General features: G+C 41.0%; 1 protein-coding gene across 2 annotated transcripts; it reads right to left on the reverse strand.

The window, feature by feature from the left end:
- Positions 1–465: 465 nt before the first annotated feature.
- Positions 466–27,993, reverse strand: ctdspla (CTD (carboxy-terminal domain, RNA polymerase II, polypeptide A) small phosphatase-like a). Of its 2 annotated transcripts, XM_026362068.1 has the most exons (8): positions 27,476–27,993; positions 11,780–11,946; positions 10,497–10,529; positions 8,218–8,319; positions 3,057–3,113; positions 2,199–2,291; positions 1,926–2,111; positions 466–1,585 (listed from the first exon to the last, which is right to left on the reverse strand). In XM_026362068.1, the coding sequence occupies exons 1-8, from the start codon at positions 27,549–27,551 to the stop codon at positions 1,460–1,462; spliced, it is 840 nt and encodes a 279-aa protein (XP_026217853.1). In that variant the 5' UTR covers positions 27,552–27,993; the 3' UTR covers positions 466–1,459. The 2 variants fall into 2 exon arrangements, with proteins under 2 accessions (XP_026217853.1, XP_026217854.1); XM_026362069.1 differs by lacking the exon at positions 10,497–10,529 and having other exon boundaries at positions 27,476–27,988.

Raw genomic sequence — 27,993 nt, forward strand, 5'->3', positions numbered from 1 at the left:
TGTCTTAAACAAAAACTCTGTTCTACTGTTCTTAATTAAACCAGAAATACCAGTTTTTCTCATTTAGAATAAATTAGTAGTTGTAAACTATCAACTTTCCTTGTAGTTGTGTTTTGGTCTCTAACAAATGCACTTGCTTTGGATAAAAGCATCTGCCACATGACTAAATGTAAATGTAACGTAATGTTTCCCTTTTTGTATTTATACTTCAATGCGTTGATAAATGAAATGAAAATAATTCCAGTGAGACTAGTATAAAACAGTAAAGCTGCAGGCCAGAAAACCATATCAATAAAATAGCTAAAATGCTAAATATAAGTGAGGGCAACAGCCCAGTCAGGTAATAATTATGTGTGGGTTCACCAAGCAACAGGCTTCCAGTAAGTCACTTGATTTAGAGCAAATATGAAACATTTTTACAGCAGCTTTATATTTTGGTTAAAGTCATTTCACCATGATGCAAAGTGACAGTGTGCAAACTTGCAACTTTAATTATGTTGTACAGTACGATTTCAACAGCATTCTTTACAATGCACCCAACCCTCTTTTCCCCAATAAATAGAATTTCCTATTATCTAAACTAATCATTATATTTTTCTCAGACATTTATTGGTGGACAGTGATGTTATCACAAAGGTTTCTTTTTTTTTTCATTACAAGTGGGCTTTCAAAGTCTTCAAAGTCTTCAAGACTCATCAATTTACAGTCACTGTCAAGGATCAAATGACATCATTCAGCCACAAATTACATTAAATTGTAAAAATCACTGGTAATTTTAACAATTCAGTGTCACTGAACTCAAAAGCAAAGGAGCATCCAGTTCTAACAGGCTAAATTGACGTGAAATTTTCTTTCTAGTTTTCTGAATACTAATTCATTTTATCTTCTGTTGGAGATTTGAGTAAATCTGCAGCATACAAATGTGCACTCCATAACCCCACAACAAAATCAGCACAGTAATGAAGGCACTTCATTCTGTAAGAGAAGATAGATCACAGTTGTTTGAACGAAAAGGTCAGACGAGAAACAGCCTGCATAGCACAGCTGAGCACAAAATCAAAAGGTCACCCATTCAAACAAAACTTTTCATCTGTGTATTTGATTATTTTTGGTAACTAAAATATTACTTGATAGAATAGTAAAACCTCCTCTCTCTGATAGAAAAATTACTTCATGTGTGTCTTGCTCTTAGAAACATATAGTATGTACATGTACAGCAATATAATCTTTTGTCAGTAGGAGTCCTGTACAAAGAGTCTGAAAATCCAGAGATCCGTAAAGACATGGTCTCTAGATTTTATTATAGCCAGATAATTTGCCTGAAGTCCTCCAACCGGGATCTACACTGGGACTCCCGAGCTGTCAAGAGGATGGGGTCCGGGCTGCAGCGCCATGACAGCAAGCGAGGCCTCTGTGCAACGGGGCTGAAGCAGGAAGGACCAGCTGCAGCCTGCTATTGCTACCTGTTCCTCAGGCTTTGTAACAGACTGTAAACGTCCCTCTCCTTGCTGAGGCCCTCAAACAGAGGAATCAGGTCCAGCAGCTCTGTGTCCGTCATGTCGTCAAACCAGGACTGGACTGGGACCTGAGCAGAGGAGGGAGTAGTAGAGAGAGAGAATTTCTTTGTTCAATGCAGAAAACGAAGGCTGACAGTCATCTGCTAAAGTGTTGCATTATAGGTGAGGAGCCGGTGAGAGTTTGTGTAAATAATTAACGGGGGAAATGCATCAAAGGCAGGACGAGTGGCAGCAGCTCCACTGAGCAACTTCTCCACAGAACAGAGAAAATCTCATCAAATCAGGAACAGTGCCTCTGGTTTGAAAGCACTGCAGATCAAAACCCTGACAGCGCCTCATAGATAGATATCATATCTACATCATCATTATCTTTATAACTAACTACCTCTGTTCTTCAAGTGTACTTACTGCATTCTCAGGGTGGAAGATATAGGAGGCAGGTGAGTTGTCTATGATGATGACTTTACTGAGCTCTCGGCCCAGTCGGCTGAGGTCTTTGACGTAGTTTCCTCTGTGGAAAACACAGGATTCCCTGAAGAGCCGGGCGCGAAACACCCCCCACTGGTCCAGCAGATCTGCCACAGGGTCTGCATACTGAAACCAGAAACAAATCAGTTAACATAGTCCATGCAAAGCGACCTTCAGCGACTGCCATTGTAGTGTTATGGCATGCGAGCTAACCTTGGCTAAGCTTGCTGTGAAGAGGACACATTCAAAGAGTTCCCCCATCTTCTGGAGGAACTCATCCACGTGGGGCCTCTTTAGCACGTAGACCTGAAATAAACATAAAAATAAAGACATGATGTTTTACACACAATGGCTTCAAATCAATAAGTCATAAAATCATTGCCTGTGGATAACTCAGTTTGACCATTATGAAGATCTGAAAAGTTAGTGACAATGTTCGTAAGATATTTGTGTTATTGAGGCTGCTGTGTTCACAAAAACATCCCTCTTTTCATTTTTTAATTAGTGTGTAATCAGCTGTGTTTCTTTAGTTTACAATAAGCCTTTTATATTCACGTAAATTGTGGCACCATGTTTCTCGTCTTTGTCCTCTTCAGTAGGTCTCTTTGGGTTAGTTGCTGCCCCCAAGTACAAGTAATCAAGCATAGGCCAAAGCAGACACAGAAAGCCTATCCTGGATTACTTGAACCAGGTAGCAGCTACAGTACTGCATCTTCTCTTTCAAACGGAGCACAGAAAACAAACCTTTCAAACATCAATATACAAGCACAGTACATCTTTTCACAGCGCTGGTAATGCCTCTCTTCTGCTGCTTACCCAACAGCATATTCAAGACACCTTGTGACATTTGTTTCCCTGGTGACACGCTCATGTCACAGCCCATCTATCGTTAAAAACGAGCAAAGACTCCAGAGACACAAAGAATAAAACAAAAAGCGCCGTGTCGTGGAAGGGGTGTGAGATTAAAGAGAATAACAAAGGAAAGAAGATGGGGCCATGGGAGCCCTTAGAAATTCATACGTACAGTACTATTTTCACTTGTGAAAGTGCTTCATTTCAGTGCAACGTTACCTGATGAACAGTCCCATCAATCTCCACTGGAACGATGAAGTCTGCATTGCTGATGGGCTGCGGAAGATGCAAATAAGAGAAAAGATTCAAAACTCGTCCAATTTACAATTTATTAAAAAAAAACACCTGACAAGGCGGCAGCCAGATTACCTACATTTTTATTTAAAAAAAAATAGAGGAAGGTAAAATACACCTATGAGGTGCCCCAGGCAAAACAGCAAGACTTTGAACATACTGTGGTTCTCTGCCATGTGTTTCCAAATAAAAACCAAAAGTGAGACTCAGGAGGAACCTAAGAGCTGATGACAGACAGGAGCGTGAGTAGAAGGAGTGCCATCATCAGAGGGGAGAGGAGAGGTGCAGGAGGTAGAGGAAGATAGATGCCGAAGGCATGTGGGTGGAAGACAAGTGGAGGGCGTAAAGACGAGGATGAAAGGAGTAGGTAGGAGGCACGGCACTGTCATGTTGGAAAGGGAGAGGAAGAGAAATAGGTGACAGAGACAGTGAAAAAAATGTTTCTCTGCATTTTCAGATGCAGGAAGAAAGTTCCTCTATAAAAGCTCAGCTGTCGCTTGCTTTTAGTTTGTAGTAACAAGAAAAAAATAGAGGATTATTTGATTTTATTTCATAGCTACTTTATTTTTTAAGGTAAATGACTTTTTGGTAGGGTAAAGTTTACCAAATATATATATTCTGCATATATATCTGACATGAGTGAGTCTGACTATAAAACATTAATGCAAAAACATACAGACTGAATAATATCACGTTGGTTAGAATAGTATATTACCCACTTGTTCTAAACCGTTTGAACAGTCCTTATTTTAAAACATACATATTTCTCCAGGTATACAGGTATATAAACTGTATCCACATGTACAAATGTTGGACGTGTTGAATGTCTAAAACTGTAAGTTTTGAAAGTCAGGTTACAGTTACAGTTAATATTTGGCGCAGCAGCTGCTAACAGGCTCTGCTTACAAAATAGATATTGATTTATTAATTGCCTAGTTTGTCATGGTAAGGGAGGTGCCACCGGATTTGGTTAAACTGAGCTTTCAACCTAAGCAGACTGAAACGAACTTAATTCAAGAAGCAAAAACAAAGCTCTTTAGCGCACAACAAATGTTGTATACGTCAACAACACTCTTTCAATTTGATCAAATTTTTAACTTTTTCAAATTTTCAATGGTTTAAAACACTTCATTCAAGTTTAAAGTTAAACAGTTGTTGACAACTGCTGTGAATTACTTTACATTAACACTTAAGATGCTCTTATAGCTGTGTACAACGACATTGTTGCATATTCTAATTTATTAAATGTTTCTATTCTACCTATATAAGTAAATAGGAGGGATTAAATTAAAGCGTTACCTGTATTTTGATCTGTCTTGTCCTAAAATGATGCTCTCCTGTCTCTATAAAAAGCACTTGGACCGTTGCCAGCCGTCTCTAAATGTAAACCTGCCCATATGGTCCGTGTTTGTTCTGTATGTGCACTGGCCTATAGCCATAAAACACAACATTAACAGGTACAGTTCAATGCCATCCAGCTGTTTGCTGTAGAAATACTTACGTAGCACTCTGACGTCCACACATGACCTTTACAATGTGCAATATGTCTAGTATGACTGTAATGTGGGTGACAGGGTAACAAAACCAGCAGATTCCACTAAAGACAGACTTGACTTTTTATATAGATCCGTTTTATAGTATTCAGGTTAAGTTAATGTTACACCAGAGAACATAAATACTGTAGCTGTCTAAAACGGTACAAATAACAAGACAACCCACTGACAGGAGGACGAGGAAACAGACAGACAGAATTTGTTGTACTTTCACGAAGAGAACAGAAAGAGACAGAGCAGAGACACAGATGGAGGAAGAGATGCAGACACAGACTTGGCCTCTTCCTATCGCTCTTCTTCCACTGAATCACTCCATCATTTGAAGAGTGAATACACAACAGCTGCTCACTGTGCGGCTCTGTAATGGACCAGGATCTGAGACAGATATGGATGTGGAGGAGGACGAGAGGGGGAATGTACTGTATGTGTGTTTGAGTAAAGTAGAGGGAGCAGAACGATGCAAACGATATGAACAAAAGGGGTTTTATTGATGGATCTCTGCCTTTCCTGGGGTGTTTCACAGGCTGTTCAACAAGTGGCACACTACATCATTTTGTATTTTACAGTGAGTTAACTACACTATCACCCCTTTTCACTTGTGGTCTCTTTTCAAACTTTTTCTCATGTTCACCCCTCCGCTGTCCACCAGATGTCCCCAGACTCCCATCTTGTGTCTCAGTCACCTGACTCCTCACACCCACCTGCTCACCTGTCTTGCATTTATTAATCAGCCGTGTTTCATCAGTTCATCATTTGTCAGCTTGTCGAGGGTTCCTCGTTTTCTCTGAGTTTACAGTTGCTTGCCTCTCTGACTTGTTTGTTCAGTTGCTCAGTGTCTTATCTGTAGATGCTGCCTGTCTGCTTGCTCTGTAGGCCTGTGTGCATTTTGGTACTTGTCTTTGTTCCCGTGCACCACAAAACAAAACATAAAATTTCATCTGCTTGTGGAATTATGAGACTCTCATTGAATCACTCCTTCTTGTAACTTGCTTCCTGAAGCTAATTTCCACTGATTAGTCTTTCAACAAGTTTTTATTTTATACACCACGCACAGGTAGGATTTTACACTAAACAGCTGCAAGTGTGTGGACGGCAAAAAAATACACTAAGACTATTTAGGGCTGCAAATAACCGTAATTGTCACTAATAAATGAATAAGTGAAAATAGATATTTAGTAATTTTATTGCCCACATCAGTACAGAAAGTCTTCCCAGAACAGTGAAGGCTGTTAACATTTGTGTGTATATATATATATATATATATATATATATATATATATATATATATATATATATATAAATTGATGATATATAAATTGATGATATACTTTCAGCTGCTTGTACACATGTGACATAGTGAATTTAATCCCAGATCAGGCTGATTTATTGTCTCGTCCATAACATGCAGGATAAAGCAAACAGTATGTGAAGTGTTATGTAATGTTTCTTTTTTAGTCTTTGTCCATCTGTCTGTTGCTTATGCGAAATGTCCCCTGTCAGTTGTGGTTATTTTTTGCATTAACTCAGTTGTTGACGTGCTTATTATTTTCTCCAAACCCCACTTCAACTAAAAAAAAAAGGAACCTACAGGAAATCCTGAAAGGGTTCTGAACGGAACTGAAAATGCTGCGTGTGTGTCGCTTTCTGTTTCCTCCTCTTCCTCTTTCAACTGATTTCCATTTACTGCATTCCCTGAATCCATTTCACACAGCATATTGGTCTCTAAACTAAATTAATTCTGATGGACTCTGGATTCTGATGGTTTCATCGAAATGGAAAAGGAACTCCTGTGAAAGTTTCTGTATTTTCAGTGGAAAAAGTCTAACCCTTCACACTATTAGAACAGATGCAGGATTTCTGAAGAATTCCTCCTGCAGTCATTCAGTACACTGTATCGGGCACACCCTTGAGTGTGGGTGAGCATGTGCTGTACGTGTGTGTGGCCCCATACTGCTGGCTTGTAACTGTTATGGGTGGGTCCGGTACAGCTTGTGTACATTTATTTGTTCCCCTTTGCCTTTCCACAGCAAAAGTCATATGAAACTATACAGAGAGTGTTTCTTCAGAAATGAAAAAGTTTAATTTCAGTGTTAAAACTGGAGCAAGCAGACGTCGGCTTCACTTTGGGTTGTGCACCAAAATCACGTAGACATAGATATAGTGCACACACACTGGGATGAAGAAGAGCTGTGCTGAAGTGGGTCACTAGGTGCCAGCTGTTGTCCACAGAACTAACTAATAGAGGGATACAGGAGCAGGTCATTAACAAACAACTGGGCAGTAAGATGCCCTTTATTTTTACTGTGTGAAACTTTCAATGTTGTTAATTATGCTAAACAATGTTTGGTGTCACTTCACACAGAGAGTTATTTGACTACTTAAGAACTGGAAATATGAATAGAGCTTGGTCTTGATCGGTTTATTTGGGCTTTATCTGACAACCATCAGTGGCATAAGGTTGCATTTACAGTTGGCATACCAGGCTTGGAGGAACAACACACCAGCGATTTATGGGGCATTATGTAAAGACTAAAGAAAATAGAGTGCAAGGTACACAGCCAAATTTAGCATGTGTACTTTAATTACAAGTCAGTAAACATTACTTCGCATACAGTATGTAGATTTCCAGTTCCAACACCGTCTATCCTGATATTGTAGCCACAACAGCACTGGGCTGATATTTTTCTGGTCGCTTTTCTCACCACTCAGGCCCTGTACATCTCAACAACTATCAGAGGTAATATGCTACATAGATTCACAGTCTTTAGAGGACACCTACTAATTTTAGAGGCACCTGTGAGTTTTTCTCTTACTCCTCCTGTGGACCAGACAGTTCAGGGTTTGTCACGACATTTCTACAATCATCACCTCTGTCTGCATGACTTGTAAAAACGTTGAAGATCTTCTGTTTTTTCCTCTGGTGCCATGATTGGGTCAAATTTAACTTGTCCATGTGTAATTGTGATTGACCTGATCTCACTAGGCTGAGTTGTGTAGTGATAATTAACAGTTTTAGCATCCTGAACTATGATGATGAATATGATAAATATCAGCATGCTTATGACAGTCGCATTTATTTCATCGGACAGAGATCATCCTGGAGTTGACTACTGCCAAGCAATTGAATTGGTTAAAAATAAATCCCAGACATGTTGATCAATCGCATGATGCAAGGCTACCGAGTATGTATTGGTTGCTATGCGAACACCTTGTTAGAGTAATAGTTAGGTCTCCTTCTTGCCTTCTACTGTTTTAACTGGGGTGTAAAAGCCATTGCACCCTCAGGGACACGCTCGCCTGTGATCATAAGTACTTCAGTGATGCTGACAGTGCTCAACGACGCCTCAAGCTAATTATCATCGTACCAACATACCCATATTCACAGTTAAGAATGGCATCTTCAGGATTGATTTCTGTGTAATCCTATTATCCCTCTAGGGCTGTGGAATAACACCATGACGCAACCAAAATGATGATAAAGGAACATAACATGTCTGTATAATTAAATGTGTTAGAGTAGAGTGATGAAATACCTTGAAGGAGCTGTGTACAAGGGTTTCGTCCAGGTCGATCACCACACAATTCTTGCTGTAGTCTGCTATACTGACCTCAGGCAGGAGGAACTTAGCCGGAGGCTGCAGAGACAACGCACAACCTTTACAATATCATGTAGTGTATATACAGAGGCTTCAATAAAAGCAACTGGCTGCTGCCAAACACATTCACACAAAGACTCATACTGTATCGAGGGTATGACATGATCAGCTCTGGGTGGCACTAAAAACTCATCATATCATTAATGACCTTAAGTATGTATGAATACATGTGATGCAGTTAACATCCATATTGCCATGAAAACTGATAAACAACCAGCACTGACCTATTGCTTGGCCCTTTGCTTAGTTAGTTAATCAAAATGTCTAAACACATTGGACTAATCTGCATAAATAGAGAACATTTCACTCCCGCTTACATCAAAAATGACCTATTCTGTTAAAAAAAACTAGTGATTTTTGTGATTTCACTGTATGAGTCCCTGTCAATATGTTATGTATGTGTCATGTTGACTGAGCTCTGTGACTGTGCTGCCTTCAGGGTCAAGGGGAAAAAGGAAAAACACTTGTGTCCTCTGCCAATCAGGCCTAGGGTTACAGACAGGCTTGGGGAGATAGGGTGGTCTCTCTCTCTCTCTCTCTCACACACACACACACACACACACACACACACACACACACACACACACACACACACACACACAAACACACTGGTGTTGTGCTTGATATGTCAGCCATTTTCTGCATGTATCTGTGTTTTCGTGTCTTTCAGCCAGGTTGACTGTATCTATCACGTCTTGTTGCTGCACTGCGTGCTGATGTATCGCGGGAAGAATTCCCTGTGAGCAATGACACTGAATGACATCCTGTCAGGCCATGATGAATGTGATTTGCACAGGCTGACTGTGCAAAGAAAGAAAGTCTGATGGGAACTTCACATTTTCAATGTCGTTCACTTAAAGCCATAGCTAAGGGGCGCTATCCAAAACTGATAGCTCCTAATCAGAGAGCACCATGCCCACTAATTGGGATTAATTTCACTTGATCAACATAAAACCTGCCAATTAGGAAAATCCAAAAAATGTTTCACTATTCTAGTACACAGTATGTAACCTATTTTTCACGACAGTGTAGGACTAGAGGAAGTTCAACCGTTCATAACATCTTCAAATGTCTGAGACATGATTGAACTAATGGGTTATATGGAAGTGTGTAATCTTGCTTTTAACTGTGCAGCACACAGCCAAAGTGTACTGCTATTAAATACAGAGGGTTACAGTTAACAGCTTTATTGTTGGATTTTATGTATGTGTAATGCCTATATGTGTTTATTTACATTTTTAGCCTTAGGATTTGTATCTAATAACAGTTTTATTAATGCATGTGTTACTTGGTATTTTGGTATTTCTGCAGTAAAACTTCACACAAACGTCTTGTTTGCTTATTGATTTTCTGATGTTGGTACAAACACTGCATTAACATAAACAGCAAACATATGGGTTCCTGATCATTTTGAGTTTAAGCGTGAGAGTCCTTGTCCAGACCCAGTTGGCAATACAAAGAGCAGACCGCGTCACCACATGTCCTTCCTGCTATAGAAAGGAGGTGTCTGCTGGGTGCTGTAGTTTTAAAGCTCGGCTCCAATGTGGGATGCTGTGAGTGTGAATATCCTAAATTACAAGAAGCCACAGGCACAGCATAGATTCCAAAATAGCTAAATGAATTGCAGTTTCAGCACAAACAAAGCAGGAATGAGACAGCGGTACCTTTCTAGTGAGCATCTGATGGAGTTAATGATTGTAACCAAGCCGCTTTCTGATGGACAACAGTAGTTCATTGACCACTGAGTACATACTGTTCTCACAATGTGCTCTTTCTCAGTGTAGACAAATAGCTAATTTAATCAGGTCTTTGAAGGAAGAGTCATCCAATTGCTGCTAGTTCGACAATAAGACTCAATAAATTGGATCTAATAAAAAAAGCAGTGTTGTGTTCTGTTGTAGGAGCAACACAGAAGAAAAGGATGAAAATAAAAATAAATCATATGACAATAAATGGATTAGGATTACTAGATTTAAATAGTGTGAGAGGAGGGTAACGAACCAAAGCCTTTAATGCTGTATTATTATCAGTATGTAACATGAAAAATCACCTTCACGTCAACATCCGCATGCAGCTAGAATGGTGAAGCACAGCATGCAGAGGTAGGAGGTGACAGTGATGAAGGATGAAGAAAAATGAAAGATAATAATACATACACTGGGGATGGGGATGACCTGGACCTGGTCACACTGGAGAAAATAAACAGAGAGAAAAAGAGAAAGAGATTGAGAGAGACAGGGTGGCAAAAACCAGAAACAGAAAACAGGCAAGCAAAAGAAAAACTGGTAAAAAAAAAAAGAAAAAAAAAGAGACAACATCAATATTCTAATCCAGAAATGTAGAGTGAGAGAAGGAGAAGACCGAGAGAAAGGACACAAAATACACACAGTGATAAAAAGTCTGAACAACTCGCTCAAAAACAAACAGAGCTGCCATAGTAACAAATATGTCTGGCTAGAAATCCAGCAACAGTACACTGCTGGGTGGGACTGTGGGCGAGGACCCAGCTTGAAAATAAGCCCCACACTATAACAAGGCTTTTTTATGGCAAGGTTCACTAGGTTCACTCTAAATTAATGGGAACTCATTTGTTAAGGAGGCGGCCGAAGCGGGTCGGCGCTGACCACATGTATGGAGTCGCTACGGGGCCACACATTCCTCCCCTGAATGAGAGACATTTACAGGTAAACCGGAGCGGAGTTTGATATGATCCGCCTCCATTTATAGCTCCGTCGACCTGGCTTGGCAGCAGAACGCCGTGTTTGCGGAGAAGCTCGGGGTTTGGCGCCTTTTCCATGGCCAGAACGTTTGCTTCACACATCCTCACTATACTGGTCAGAGTGTGTGTGAGGGGAAAGGGGGGGCGCCAGGTAATCCATCACGCTAGACACACAGGGCCCACTTTATGGGCTTTAAAGAAGCAGCAGCAGTATGAGTGCATGTGTGTTTACCTACATGTGTTGTTATGGGTATACGGTGAGACTTGTGCAAGCATGTGCCCAGAAAGAGCAAGTGTGTGTGTGTGTGTGTGTGTTTGTCTTTCGGGTTTTTCAGCATGCTCTATGTGTTCTTTTGTGTGTCTGTGCGGTTGTGTGCCTAGGCAGATATCGAAGAATGAAGATGGGAAGTGAGCCTGTATTTTCGAGCAGTGGATGGTAAACAACCTCTGGGTTCAACGGGTTTGTAGCAGCTGGAAAAATTTGTGGAGGGAGCTGCACGGCACCTCAGCCTCAGCTCTCTGCAGGGAAAGGCAAACTAACAAGCTCACTGCAACGAAACCAAACAAATGTTGCTCTTCATTGCATCTCTTGTGTCAAATTAGGATTTCTGCCATGAATTATTAACACGTTCCCTCTTTTTTTAAATTGGCCATGTGGCTGCAAACGGTTTGTAATTTGGACTCTCGCCAGCTCTGATGAGGAAGAAAAATGGGGCTCACCTTGGGAGGGCTGCCATTCTCCTCTGGCGGCGGGGGCAGAGAAAGTGTCTTGTTGTTGGCGGGTGGTGGCTCCACGTGGTAGTCATTGTAGTTACGGAAGCAGCAGAAGAAAGGGCTGAAAATGCTCCGGCTCCGGTGCTTCTTTAGGCTGCTGTTGGACTGGGAGACTGGAAGAGACAACAGCAGTAGACAGAAGAACCAGATTAGATTAGCCTGCTTTGTATATGCCAACCAGAGGTGAAGGAGGTACTCAGATACCTTACTTTCGTAAGGAAATACAGCACTATAAAAACTCTGTTACAAGTAATGCATTGGAAATGTTACATACAATTCAACATTATGGGAAATATTTGTTTTCTTCCTGGTGGAGAGTCAGACGAGAACTGATCTCACTTTAATACGCTCACTAACTAGTAGCTTGTTAACTTAGCATAGTAGTGCAAACGGGTAGTTTAACTCAATTCAAATCCATCAAGCTGCACCTTACATAAATTAATATGCTATGTCTTTCTTGTTTAATCCACACATATATCAAAGTGTTAAAATGACAGCTTATAGTTTTATGGGGGTGTCGGACTGTTTTTGGCTCTATTGCTCCAATAGACATGTTTTTACATCTGTCTTTGCACAAATTAAACTATAGACACATGACATATTAAAGTAATAACTGATTTTAAATAGATAAGTAGATAATAACTGATAACCTGGATACTTTGGAAAAACAACAAGAAAAAAACAAAACAGAGGAGAGGCTCAGAGTTGCATCCAGATTGTGTTTGCATGCATCAATGCATCATCATGATAACAAGGGGAGCTGAGATGTATATTGTGCAATATGATGAGGCATTAGTTCATGCAATAGTGAAGCACAAAAATAGCCATCATAGATGTGCCTTCTGGGAAGGTAGTTGAGTTAATTAAGATCAGTCAGACAGTAGATACTTTAGAGAATATAAAGAAAATATAAGAATATAAGTAAAAAGGCATAAATTTGTATTTGTTATAGGCCCCAAATCATTTAGGATTGAAAATTGCGGCCAACACACAATAATTTCTGTATTTTAATCAGCAAAATGCCTACATTATTTCTATCATATTACTGTATTTGACAATATTAAACGCTTGACAATACAAGTTAATCTGTGACCGAGTGATGGAAAGCTCCATGGAGAAAACAATACACACACATAGGTCCCTGGTTGCATCACTCCTCCTTCGCTCTCTCTGAAGTCCGTGGCCTACTTTCACACTGACAGCGGAGAAAAAATCAGGCTCAAATGGTCTGTGGGCCTCTATAAATGTTGTATCATAGCTTTAGATTTTTATTTTTTTATGCTGGCAAGGATGAGAGGATAAAAATAGAACTTTAGGCAGCTCCCATAGAAAAGCTCAAATCTGACAGTGCAATTATCCCGAGGTGTTCCTGAAGTAGAAATTCTGTTAGTTTAATTGCTTTAAAGGTAATTTCTCGCCATGGAAATTCCAAATCTGTTCAGTACTTTGAAGTATCCATGGGCTGACTTAAGCTGGAATCGTCATTTTCATGCCTCGGAGCGGCCATCACACAGTGTCCCTGTTTGCTGCTGTCTCGTTAACGTGTTCATACAGCCGTGTGACACAGGCAGCCCAGTTAGCCATGCATGCCGAGACTTTTTGCATCCTGCTTGCGCTCTGAGAGCCTTCAGATTGATGCCTGGAACAATCCTTGTGTTGCTCCCACTGGATCTGACAGGCTGCGGGCAGTTAGTCCTCTTTGTTCTATTCGTCTTTGTAGTCCAAGGCTGGCTCTGAATCGTCCCCTTTGCTGATAGATGTTCCCAAGAAGCAACACTTTGGCAAACAAACTCAGCTACACACTTGGAATGGAAGACAACATGCTCTGTCACTACAACCTGTGTAGTAACTGAAAGAGATGCTCTGCGATTGTAGATTTGATTAACTCACTACTGCTACAGGCAGAGCATTAACCCTTATATGGTGGTTTGCATTGTTTATCAAAAGAAAAATGATACGATTAATTATTTTTTCCAACTCTGGCCATTTTCTTTGAAGAACATACACTGTCACAATGCAGTAATTATCCAATGGGAGGCTCTTACCTATTTGCTTAGTTAAATCCAGGCAGTGACTTTGTTTTTTTACGGGCAGTGTTTATCACAACACATTTTCGATGACCACACATTCTACACCCTCCCTACACATTTATATTACATACAGGATGTTGTGGTCCACTTCACCCGGGGCAAATTAAAAATGTGGCACTTGTAGGTTCCTTCACGTCGTCCCCCTCCTGTCTGAACCTGCTGGTAGTGTGTGTGTGTGTGTGTGTGTGTGTGTGTGTGTGTGTGTGTGTGAGTGAGGGAGTGTGAGTTTTATGTTTTAGTCCTATAATATTGGCTAAAACATTGTTGCAAAATTCAAGCACCAACATGTCTGCTCTCACATTCTCGCACATTTTACCCTCTGTCTTAAAACCAATCTTTATCTGCTCATACTCTATCTTAATTAGAACAGGCAAAGGGCAAATATTAACCATATATGCTGTTTATATTGCTTGTAATCAACATAAAGTAAACATCTGTTTTTTGTGTTTATGTTTATGTTTGTTTTGTTTTTTTTTACATAAAGTTGTTTGATTGTGTTGAATAAAAATCCCAAAAATGCAGCGGGTCCACCAGACCTACGAACACTGACTGAATAACAAAAATATGAACATCACACAAGGGTTAATGGCCAAAGCATGATAGGAATTCATCTGATTAGAGAAAAGGGAGAACAACACACACTAAAAGCACTGACCACATAAGACCGAGTTCACGCACTCATTCACATGTCCGCAGAGAGAGGAGCGGAGAAAGACTTATTAAGTTACAGGGAGTTTGTGCAGTAAAATTAAAGACATATGCAAAACAACAACTTCTAGAGAATTATTACCTATTACCAAAGAACTGGTAATAGTTCAAATTAAAGGCCTGATTCACACAAATACAATGTTAATTAGCACCTTTGGTTTAACCCAGGAGGACTGGAATAAAACGTGTGGTGCTTACAGCACTAAGAAATGTGTAGCTTCACATTAAAGTACCATTTATGGTGGTTTCATATTGTTAATAAAACATTGATTTCTGATTTATAGATTAGTTATAAGCCATTTTTATGATCATATGTTGGATTGCCAGATTAAAAATCTAGTGCGCTATAATTTTGATAGTTAAATTTTGATTATCAAGGAAAGCATGAGGCACTTTGAAGGTTTCAGTTTCTGACATGTGGTCATTTGCTGCTTTTCACCTCGTATAATTTTAAACAGTTTGACTGCTATTGGAATAAACTTTTAATTGTCTGCACAAACGCCACAATCACAATTTAATGTACCTCCACTGTATTTTTGTGAAAACAGAAGGTCAAAGGTCTTCAGATGGTTATATGGCAAAGTGTTTCTTTATAATGTGAGTGATCAATCTCGCTCTAACATGGTAAGTTTCCAACTGTGGAATCGTCCCTCACTCTCCCGAAAGTTGGCCTCAAACCCATTGATCTCATTCTTCGTTCCTCCATTTTGGGCCCGTCTACATTTTCCCGCCCTTGTCCGTTGCCCTGATCGACCGCCCAGAATAAGCAGGTGGGAGTGTGAGAGAGGGAGAGACAGGAGAGGGAGCTGGAAGGTGGACAAAAAGGCCTAGAATGGGTGGGGAGAGTTACTGTGGCAAGACAGCCTATACTTGGGTCTGCTTCTTCCTCCACCCCCTCCTGCACCACCACCCTACACAAACAGAGCTTTCCTTTCTCCCGGTGACACAAACCACATAGCTGAGAGATGACTGCCTCTAGAGACAGAGGAAACACACACTTACACACACATGTTCACATGTTCAGGCAGATGGCCACGTGTGCCGTGGTCACCAAACTGCAAAATTCACACATGTGAAACACACAGAGACACTTTTCTTTCAATGTCCTTGCTCAGGAATGTTACTGGCATCAGCTCGCCTTGCATAGTAATGCAGCTTTCGTCAGCCCTGAGAATAATAACAAAAGGTCAGAGTACAACATTTGCCATGAAGTACACAGACACCAAAACATACACAGACTGCAACAGCACAACAACATGTTAAATCAATACACTAAGGCGCCCAGACTGAATAAGTGAATTAGCTGATGGTCTATATAAGTGACTAAAATCTTGAGATAGAGTGGCACATGCAAGTGGCTTTATCTATCAAAAGCTCCCCGAGAGAGGGAGAGATTGGCTCAATTGGTGCCTCCTCAGAGCAGGTGCACGTTATTTACCCACTGAATACATTTGATTCCACATATTCTTTTGATGAGAGATCTGTAAAAACAGCCTTTTAAGTCAGCGCTTGTGTCAGTGCTCCTGTTGGGCATTAGGTAAGAGCGAACTCTTGTCAATCAGAGCCAGTCAGGTTCAGGCTCTGTGTCACATGTTCAGGCCCAACCACCAACAAGGCCGGAAGAGGCGGAAAACGCAGGAAATTCTCAGCATTCCTGACAGGAAGAGATAATCACCCTGTGACCCACAGCGTGGAATAATGCCAGGGTCCAAGAGGGAAAATGATTTCCGGCTTAACTCAAGACTTCTGAGGTGGCCTTTTTTATTGTAGCTTAAAAAACATGCATGCAGTGTAAGCAAGCAAAACACAAACATGGCACATTCTGAATATGATTATACAGTAGAATTGAATTCAGCTGCTGTTCAACCTTTTACAGTGCAGAACGTGCCCTTATGTCATTAATAACTCTCGTGACAAACGGTCCTGGTCCTAAAGCTTCTCTTTATGATGACCTGGACTTGATGTAGTAATGAAAATTAAACCTGATTATAACACTGTACTCGCCACCTTAAGTGATGAGACCTGTAAACAAAGATTAAGTCTGAGGGTACAAGACACTCCAGGTTGTAAACCAGGCAACAGTGTAGTCAGGTTATCTAAACCACTCTTAGAGGTTAAACCAAAAAAAAAAAAAGGCAACAGCTGCAACGTCGCTAATAATCCCTCATTACACAGGAAATGTGTGTGTGTGTGTGTATGAGTGTGTGTGCGCGCACCAAAACGACAAGAACGTTAGATTACAACCGACGTGAACCACCGCTCTTATCCAATGAAGAACAGAAATACGAGCAGCATTAAACCGGGGTTATCCTTTAATGCATTGGTACTGCCTGTATGACAGATGTTGAACTGCTCTCCAGCAGCAGTTAGTTGACCAGCCAAGCAAGTAAAGTGTATAATACCTGGGGGGCATGAAGGTAAATGTGAGAACAGTCCATGCGAAGGTGGAGCTTTAATAATTCAGGTGGAAAACAGGCTGGTTTTAAATGGCACAGTCGGACACTTAACATACACTGAAATAAAACAGCCAGGAGCCAGGCAAACGTCCGTGCTATTTCTGCTGTACAGCACAACTGTAAAGGCCTTTGTGATACAGTGAAACATCATAACGAGGAGACGCCAACAGCTAAAAGTGTCATGCTAAAATCCTCCAATTGCCTCGAGCAGTGGGCATGATTTCACAGATTATTTTCCTCCTCCCCTCACTGAGATTTTGAGTGTGGGGTGTTTGCATTGAAAGTGGGACCAGCTGTCTGCCGCTTATATAACACCATGTGGTATAAAATACTCATGAAGGACAGACTCTACACACACACACCAACAGTTAATCCGCTACTCTCCTGGAGCCCGGGATCTAGTGTCTTGAGTTTCAAACATTCACGGGCAGAGTGAGCACCTGAAAATAAAGCTTGTTTCTGCCCCTGACTATCACTATCAGCAACAGACAGTGGAGAGGGAAGTCCTTGTTGTGCACTGTGTCAGCAGAATAACACTGACGAAGGAGTCCCTGCAGTAGTGCAGAATATATCCAACTGGGATGATGCTAAGAAAGGAAACACTTTCATCTTATTCTAGAGTTTGCACAGGGGCTACAACGAAAAACTTTGTTTTGATTAATGACATTAATGATTTTTTCATTACTTTTAATTAGACAATATTAAAATAAATTAAAACAAACAAGAGCAGCTGAAATCAGCAGTGGTGGTCTATTGATCCTCCACTTTGGTTCTATACTGAAACACCTATTTGATGGAGTGCCATGAAATTTAGTACAGGCGTCCATGGTGTCCAGATGAAGAATCGTAATGACTCTGGTAATCCTCTGATCACGGCTGCCATGGGCTTAACAGTACCCACTTTTAGCGATACACTGGCTTTTTCATCTATTCAGCACTATTTTTTTTAGCTGTCTGACACTTTGGTTTATGATCAAATACATCCAAACTAAAGACAATCTCATTAATTTCAGCTGGCATTTGTTGTTAGTGTTACAAATACTGGCACATTAACATACTATTTTAGGATTGGAAATATGTTAATCATTCTACCTGTAATGAGTAAACCACTCCTGTACAAGAAGAATACGCTGGTATGAGCCATGCCTTGCCAAAAGGAGGCTTAAAATAAATAAATAATAAAATAAATAGATAAATTCAGCCTTTTATTAATTACGTATACTGTGGATTATTGATTGTTTCCACACATGAGAAAATCCCACCGAGGGAGCTGATGATAATCACAACAGATCAACTTCCAAAACAATATTTACATCAAATGGCATCTGCTTCACAATTCACTTGAGCATGTGTCTGCTGTCACACACACACACACACACACACACAAAGCAAATCCAAACAGCTGAGTGGAGTTAGGCAGTGTCAGATGAGCAGAGCTTGACAGTTTAGCCTGTTGAGGTCCTTGGTGGGTTATGTGTGAGGCCATCAAGGCAATAATAGCACAGTATGATAAAATAAACTCCCATTAAGCCTCCTCACTTCCCCACACAAACAGCTGAGGCTGGGGTGAAAATTACAGGCTGCCGAGGTACAATCAGTTCTAGCAGATGCCTTTAGTCACACCGACTGACCCTGAGCTGCCCTTCGGGCTTTATGTTTCCCTACTTAACCACCAAGATTCATATATGCATCCTACACACCCTTATATAACTGACATTCACTTAATAATCCAGTTCCGCTTGAACTCAATACATGCTTTTCTGGGATTTAAACATATACTGCTCGCTTGGTGCCTATGTCATGCAAGGTGGTAATTCTCCCTGATGCTGCCGTGAACCCTGACACAGAGACGTGGGCAGGTCTGCGGCTGCTTTCCTGCCTTTGCTGTGTATCTGCGTAGGCGCTGTGGTGGCGGTCCCAGCCTGCCTGCAGCCCCCGGGGGATGAGAGCTGCCGCTTCTTGAGCTCTCTGTGAAATGAGGGAGATGACAAGCGTGGGGGAATTAACCCACTGAGAGCTCAGGAAGAAATAATGAGGGAGATCTGACTGTTCTGCCGGAGTTATGCAATCAGCAGCAACACAGCCCACATTGTTTGGGGCTGAGGCAGTTTATTATACATATATCTTTTTATATTCTCATCAAAAACGGCGCTCGACGCCAGAGGCTCAGTGACTGATGGGAAATCCTCCTTCCCTCTCTGTTGGTTTAAAAAAACCTGCTTATGAATTAACAACAACTGAAATGAAAGGCCTGTTTTCAGGCTTCACTTCAACATGCTCTTACATTTGGTGACCTCAGAGTAGCAGATGCTGCCCATGCAGCTGTAAAACCGGTCGTGAAAGTTGATCCAGTGAGCACTGGGGAATTTAAAGGGGTACTCTAACAATTTGCTACTGATCTTCCATAAAATTGTGACTCCCACAAGAGACAGATTAAAAACTAAAAGTAAAAAGCAAAGCAGCAGTGGCTGACGTATGTTGACCTTTGATCCCTGACACGAGGGAACTTCAAAAGCTTTTCATTAGGCCCTCCCTGCTTGGTAAATGACCACATCAAACTCTACATCCCTGGACACACTTTCTGTATGACATAATTACTGTAGGTCTGTTTTATCAGACTTCATAAATCTCCTATAAAGCTTATAAAGTTGATCCTGAGCCACGTTATACAACTGTTTTCACTGACTGGGTAGTACACCCTGTGCCAATCCGCGCGGTGACCGTGTATGTTTCAATTTTTCTTACCATATGCAAAATCACCCATAAATGTGGCAGGTATCATAATAACAATAAATCAGATGTGTATTCAAATGCTGCTTGCTATGAATGGAAATGATGTAAAGAAGTAGGTCATATATTTGTGCGTATGTGTGAGTGTATGTGTGTCCTGCTTATGTATAGCTGCTACAGTTTCCCATGCCTCTGCTCCCTGAGAGGCGTTCATCTCTACGTTTCCACACACACAGCACGTCCTACTTAATGGCCCTTGAGAGTCACAGTTAAACAGTATTCACCTTTACCTCTGGTGAGGCACAAAAATGCCTCTCTGTGTCTTTTACAGCCTCTGTCTCTGTGTATTTGCTTGCGCCTTGCTTGCTCACTTGTTTAAAAATGTATAAACCACTTATGCTCTTCTGTCAAATCTCTTGCAAAGTGACATGCAGCATAATTCACAAAGGGTGACAGAAAATCATTACGGACAAAACATGATCTCCCTTTTAGATAGCCAATTACTGGTGATGAATGCCATCCAGAAGAGGGCAGAATATGCAGAAAGGACGTCCTCCTGTCAGAGGCGGCCTAAGAACTGCACCTGCGTGCAACCCCGGAGACACACAGATGCTATTGGGGCACTTTCTCCTGTTCAATCTTCTTAACACAAACACACCTAGACTCTCCCTAACTTGACCGCTACCTTTTCCTGACTGTATTGATCTGTTTTGACAATGTCTGTTTGGTTGAATGGATGCTCAATGAATCCTAACTTAAAAGTCGTGTCCCGTTAGAAACAAGCTTTTGAGCAGCAGCACCCTGGCTACTGCGGCTATGGCAGGTGGCCTTTTCTGCTCCGGAGGGATTGCGGCTTTTGGAGCATTAATAATAATCTTCATTCATTTATTCACAGCCACTGATTGACGATGTGTGAAGATATACAGGAAAGGGAGAGTGATGCAATCTAATTACAATACTGTGAATTTAAAGCTATAAGTACAACAAGCATGCACTAGAAGAACCAGCTTGTCAGCCGCTTGTCATTGTCTTGTCTTAGAGGTTTGACAGGGTGAAAGTCAGTGTCGGCCGCAGTCAATTAACCAAGAGCTGAAATTGGACTCAAGACAATGACACTGCCCACTGAAGTAATTAGACAGAATAGAGTTTGTTATCTTGCACTAAAATGTCTATTTTCTCATTCAAATCAATATAAACAACATTAAATCTGTCAAATCACCACCAATCACTGCTCAGAACGGAGTGGGGATCAGCAGAATATCACTTCATACAGATTTCTACTTAAAATACTACTGTAACAGTCTCTCGCTGGACATCTTGAAAGTCTTTGCTCCAAAACAAGCAACCACAGCATAACAAGCTACACATGAGGCCACATTTCCACAATGCCATGAAGCATACGTTCCAAAGCACACAGACATAAAAAGGGCCCAGAAAACCCAAACATGGCCGTGCAGCAGAACCAGCTAACAAGACTTACTGAATGCAGATACACTTTGAGTTTTAGCACGCATACCTGTTCAAACAAGCCAGCCACTGGAGATTGTATAGAAAAGGAGAGAATAGGAAATAATCTAAACCATCTGCTGCATGAATTACAGCTTCTATTTAGTCACACACACTGCATATTTTCTTAGCACAGTATAGAAACAAACCACAGCGCTTATACGAACCTCAGTCCATTTCAAACACAGCAACCCGTCATCATCTTGTAACACAGGAATGTAACTTAGACAAATGCAACAGGAACAGAAATGGGAAAATTTCCCCCATTTGATCTAAAGTAGTTTCACTGATGAAAAACATGTCAAAATTAGTAAAACAAATGTGTTCTATGTCTTCATTTCTTTCTGGTTTGGGTTCTTTCATGTGATCTAGAAGTAGCATAACCAAAAGTATTCTTAAAGGAAAATGTAGGCTGAAGATTTTACCAGTTATAGTAACAGAACGGTGAAAACTGACCACAGGTAAAGACAAAGTTCATAGTGTGTTTTTTGAATAAACTATCCTCAGGTCAGCCCATGGATATATTAAGAAAGCTGGATTCTTCCCAGCTGCCGCTCCTCGTATTGCAAAAATCCTCCAGTGGCCCAGAAAGCATACTTTCTATAGACCACCCATAAAAAAGAGAGATGTGTTTAAGTGTGGACGGGATAACTGGTTTGTTGTATTTGACTGAACAACATGAAACAGTGCTGCAGGTGGACGTGTGTAGGGCGGCTAGGGATCCTAATGGACTAGGGACAAAATTCATGTCATGGATGCTGTAGCAGACACGTGGATATGGGAAGGCTGAATTGGCCTTTCTCTTTGTTTTGGTTTTTTTTTAAATGAAAAAGTTGTTTTTGTGGATTAAACACATGAGGTTTTAAAAAAAGCGAAACACTTTTTATCTTGTTATATTTGGAAATGATCTGCTGCATATACATAACACAACAAAAGAAGCTACTTCAGGTGAGGTGACTACAAAATTAGCACCAGCACTAAACACCTTGAAATAATGTGTGAACACACTTTCATATTTATGTTCTTGTTGTTCTATAAACAACATCAAAACTTTGATTACAATAAAAATCTGAGTTAGTAAAAATGCTAGCTTTCATTATTGAACATAAACTCTGTTTATAAATATAAATATAAATAAGACACTAAGATACATCAACAAACAACAGGGGTTAATTGTGACATTGCACCTGCTCGATTTCAGTCTCCGTCAGCTTCGGCAACCTTCACACTTTTGAACATCAAACACTGACCAAACTAAATGTTGGTAATTCTCTTTGACTTCATTCAGCAGCTGTGGCCATCGCACAACAGCAGATTTGATATCAGCTATGTGTCTCCAAGCTGACAGAGGAACTGTGCACAATTTATGCACATGTAATAAATTGGAGATATTTTTTAAGCATGCCAAGTGGATTATTGCAGATTTGCATTTAGTTTTGCTTCATAAATGCGATAACAGCAGTGGCATTAATGAACTTATGACTGAAATAAGGCAGAAGATAGAAGTCGTAATATCGGCTGCACCTATTCTGTATATTGCTGTTGTTACTGAAGTTACCCTATACGGATATTTCTATTTTAACACAAAGAGGAATGTCTGTGTATGTATGTGTTTTGTGAATGAACTCAAACGAATTGTGCACCAGAGGTACAGTAGTTTTTTGTGACTTTGTGTGTATGTTTTGGGGTGTGATTGACACAAAGGCAAACATGTTTTGCTCATATTAATTAAAAAGGTTTCTTTACCCAAATTATACCAAAAAAATCAATCAATGAATATAATTCAAATGAACAATGAGTACAATGGAAGTGAATGAATTCTGTTTGTGGTACAGCATTAAAAAAATGACATTTAGAAAACTCAACACCAGCATCTCCTTCCAGAATCCTATTGTGTACTTTACTGTTTGATTTATTATATGAGCTCATATATAACAGGAAGTTCAGTGCTGGCAAGATGGTTGTGGTTAGCTGCGATGTCAAACAAGCTCTGTGCAGAACAGTAATAGCATAAAGTTACAACAGTATGTTTATTTGTAATACAAAAACATGATATATTTTCTCGTTGGGAGTTTCAATAATCCACCACATTCCACTTGAGCCATGTTCATCCACACACTGGTCCCACACATACAGTGAACAAGCTTATCAGCTAGTGAGCTTATGCTTGAAAGAAATGTTCAACACTTCCCAATCAGCCTCCCAGTATGGTGCTGGACTAAAGTAATGAAGATGTACTGGGAAACCTCGAACGCTCCCCGGAGGTGCAGAAAATCAGCGCTTTCTGGGGAACATCAGCTGGAATTGGCTCATAAATCTGTAATAGGGACCTGCACTTCGGTTTTCCAGTTTTCTCTCACCCGTTCTCTCAGTCAAAATGAGGTCTTGAATATTGACTTGACTGTATGCACACTGAAATCCAATGGTGTCCAGTGGTTGTCAAGAGAGGTGGAGGGCCTGATGTCTCACTGAGAATGACATACTGTGGCCTCAAAATATTTCAAAGAAATCAATGTCACCTATGACCGTGTGAAAGACGGCCATCTTCCTCAACCCTACACGTTCGGTCATGACAGCAAAGTGCTGTACACGGCAGAGTGGAAACTTGTGCCAGGGGCTCCAGGGCAGCCAAAACTCACAGTAGCTCCCCTCACTAACCCCTGCAGGTGTGGTCCACACATCATAAACACGTTTTTTTTTATGTTCAGCAGTGAGTTCCAGCAGTAACCTCAAAAGTCAAGTGTGCATGTAATCACAGGCCTTTCTCCAGATTAATATATAATTAGAGCTTCAGAATTTCTTTTCTCATTTTCTTTCTGGCAATGCAACGATTTTTTTTAACCAAGAGGCCCTTGAGGGAATCTTGACATTATTAACATGCTATTATAAATTCCAGCGTCTTCTACTGACATTAGATACTGCATCAAAAGAAGAAGCGTTCACATGCAGCTGACCACAGAGTTTTTAAAAGGCTGAAGGTTAATGGGCTCTGTGAAATAAACAGTCTGGTGCCTGCAATGTCTTGTTGCAGCTTTGATCCGTCACTGAAGTAATGACGAAGGGAGAATGACTTCAGGTCTGTTCAGGAGAATGTACATTACTCAACCTCAGCCAGGGAAACCACACATGCAAAAACATCTCAATTTTCTTGTTTTTCCCCAGAAAGGGATTTTTAAAAAGCATACAGTTATTCCACAGACTCTAGGGCGAATTCTACAGATATTCCTCAGTGTGGAAGAAGCAAAGCTGGCCAATACGCGGCTTCATCCCAAAGGTGACGCTAGTTAGGAATCCACTAGGGTCTAGCACAAATGTAATACACATCAGTTAAAATCCAAGAGATCTTACAAATGAATGCCCAAATAGAAAGGTTTACATGGGACTAAGGTGAAATAATAACATAATCATTGTTTAACGCAACACGTGCTGTTCTAAGTCACTGCACGTCTAGCAGGGGTGAAGAGCTAAATGCAGATTTAAGCTGATCTGATTTAGGTAAATGGCTTGTCCATTGATACCTGTCGGACTGTGAAGTTATCAGAGCACAGCCTGACTGATTTGTGAAGCGAGACGGAGGCTGGCCGGCCCCTGACTCCCTGCACATTGTTAGTCCAGTCATTACATTTCATTGCATCAGACCCTGAAAAGTAAATAGCTGCCAGATGAAAAGCCTAATTTGGATTTGGAGGCTAGAATCAGTGTTTTCTCAGCCTCGCTGTGCTTTAGTGCTGGTTCCCATGAATTGTCTAGGGTTAAAATAGAACATCACCACTCCTTTATTTGAGGCAGAAACTACATTACGATACAACAAACAATCTAAATGGGTTCACAAATGTCTATTTGATAAAACAGGCATCCAAAACAGACAGAGTACAGAAAAAAAACACCCACATTATGATTCCAACCCTCACTTCATTTAACATAATCCATAATGTATAAATATATAATGTCCACCTGACATCGCTCTAATGACTTACTGTGTCTTAAGTTGGAATGAAACTGATAGGACTCTGAAAATAGCCGCTCAGTGCTCTGAAATATTCAGCATGTGAGTGTGTGTCTATGTGTGTGTGATCATCGCTGGCTTCAGTGCAGCCCAAACGGGTCACAGAGTAACTGGACAACAAGTGCTGCTTGTTGTCTGCTTTGACAGAGCCAGCAGTGAAGGGCAGGGACTCCATTCAGGAAGCTCCCTGGTGATACTGTGTGTGTCACAGCAGCCGTTTGAGAAGCACGACTGTGTGTGTGTGTGTGTGGGTGTGTGTGCGTGTTTGTGTGTGTGTGTGTGTGTGTGGGTGTCGGACACCGACCCTGGATTTTATCCTGCCAGATTAACTGTCAGATTCCACAAGCCATCTGGGATTTACTGTTCAAGGCGAGCACGATGCTGCAGACAAGTGTGGGAATTCTGTGCAAGCGATAAAAAGAAGTTCTCAAAATGAAAAACGTCCATGTTTTTTTGTCTTCTAACACATTTCCCGATTATTATTAGTTGGTCTTAAAGCTTACAATTTGCTTTCAGCAATTGTTTTAATCAAATGAGAGGATGGATCTTAATTAGCACTTATCAGTACTGTGAGATTGAAGTACGCTGATGAGGGAAAGAAATATGCAATATGTGTGGTGCAGCATACAGTTGTTAACTGATCAGTTCTGGATTGGTTTCAAGAATGATAATTACTGAGAAAGCAAAGGTTGTATCAAAGCTTCATTTTTGATTTTCAAGTACATTTGTGGCCACTTACTCAGTAACGCGTCAAGACCAAATTTAATGGCCGCTGACTGGGAGGTCAGTGAGTCAGGTTCTGGTATATCAGTGTTTCTCAGAAGAGGGTGTTTCCAGAAGGTGACCTTTTCTCCCACAGACCACTGGGTGCAGCAGGAAGCTGTTGTAGCCTTAAGGCCCCCTGTGGCTCAGTGGGATTGGTGCTAGTTAGCCAGCTAGAGGAACATTAAGGTCCTGGGCTCCAAAAATCAATGCCACCCGCTGTGATCTCCCATGTACGCCTCGGTGTCCCACATGTGTGTACACAGAGCTCCACAGCCTTATTTTCATGTATGAATATCACATGAGCAATGTGGACTCACGTCAAAATAAATATGAGGAACAACACAATTCATGCAGGCTTCTCTTCTGTTTAGAGTTTAAAATGATTGGCAGTGGCCAGAGGAGAGTGGTGAAAACCCCTCTCAAAGTTAATGAAAACTAAAAAGCTCCTGACTCATGAGGGGGATTTGTTATTGATGTCATCACCACATGGTGAAGTGGTGACTCTTGTGCAAAACAACAGAGAGGAAATGTGTTTTCGTTCAGTCTGTGTAATCTGTAGAGCAGCTGTTGAGCTGTTGTTTTCAGGCACTTTTCTACACAGAGAGGATGTTTCTAACATCTCGACCCTTATATGATAGTAACTGTTTTATCATAATGTATCATAACGCATTATACATAAAGATGAGAGCAGTGATAAACAGTCAATTATTACCTTGCTGTATTTTTGCTTCAACACAATGTATTTATTCTAAAATGGACAAAATGTACCATTCACGAATAGCTCAATGTAATTCCTGGCTTTTGTGTTAATAATCTATAAATCCTTATTCTACATTATTCATAAAATGAAAACTGTTGAATTTACCTTTTGTTTTTGTGTATTTGTTATTGTTGGGAACGAGGCATTTTATAGTGACAGTGATGCATGGTAGGATGGTGCCAATGCAAGGGAAAGGAGTAGAGGACCCGCCCCCTGTAATAAACCACCCAGATATACAGAATATCACGTTTTAAGTCGCTAAATATTTAAAATAAAAATAAAAATCAAATTAAAAATCTGACTCTGCTTCAAAATAAAGCACATGACAATAAAGAAACCGCGCGAATCCAAATCTAATCTGTAGTGGCAGCGTGACTGGTTGTGTTTCTGCGCTTCAGCTGAACAATGGAGGTTTTACCGTCGATACTCTGGTTTTCTGTTGCAGCCTGAAGCTCAGGATCCTCTCTGCACCGAGCGCTGCAGATCAGCTTGGCACCCATCGTCAACAAGCCACGACAGAACCGATACAGATGGAAATCCAATGAAATGAAATAAATCAGGCATGCCCAAATAAAAAAAGGCCAAAAAGTGGGTGATGTGTGCCATTTGTGTGCGCCTTACCTTTATCTTGACTTGAAGAAATACTCTCCTCCTCTTTCGGATTTGCAACCTGTGTTATTATGGACGTGTTGTCCATGGAAACGGGATGTCGTGCACCTTCGGCTACACCGTTTTATTCCCTGGCAAACATTACCAAGCGCACTACAGTCCCCTGGCTGTGCACAGGCTGGAGCGTCCGCTCTTTGCACCATTAAAACCCCATTTTATACGAAGCGTGCGGTCCCATTCCCCGGAGCTTACAAACAAGGCGAAATGTCAGCGAGAAAAAGCGGCCACAGTGCGTCCAACATCTGCGGCGACGGTCCGATGTGCAGGAGACACGCGAAGCGCGAGCCCCGCATCGAAGTCTTGTGCGTCCGCCGCGGCTGTAGCAGGCAGCATAGCCCCCGCCTCCTGCTGCTACTGTGCGCTCCGGCTCCAGTCCACACACTACAATATCAACTGCGTGATACTCTTACAGTGTTTACCCAGAGATGGCGGCCGTCCTCCTACCGCTGGGCCATGCAAACTCATTTCAA

Source organism: Anabas testudineus, chromosome 2 (genome assembly GCF_900324465.2).
Source record: "Anabas testudineus chromosome 2, fAnaTes1.2, whole genome shotgun sequence".
Lineage (NCBI taxonomy): Eukaryota > Metazoa > Chordata > Actinopteri > Anabantiformes > Anabantidae > Anabas > Anabas testudineus.

Coding starts and splice junctions, on each gene's coding strand:
- ctdspla (XM_026362068.1), bottom strand. CDS start 27,551: ATGGACAACACGTCCATAATAACACAGGTTGCAAATCCGAAAGAGGAG. Junction 11,947..27,475: donor TTCTTCAAGTCAAGATAAAG/GTAAGGCGCACA, acceptor TGTCTCTTCCAG/TCTCCCAGTCCAACAGCAGC. Junction 1,586..1,925: donor TCTTCCACCCTGAGAATGCA/GTAAGTACACTT, acceptor TCCTCTGCTCAG/GTCCCAGTCCAGTCCTGGTT.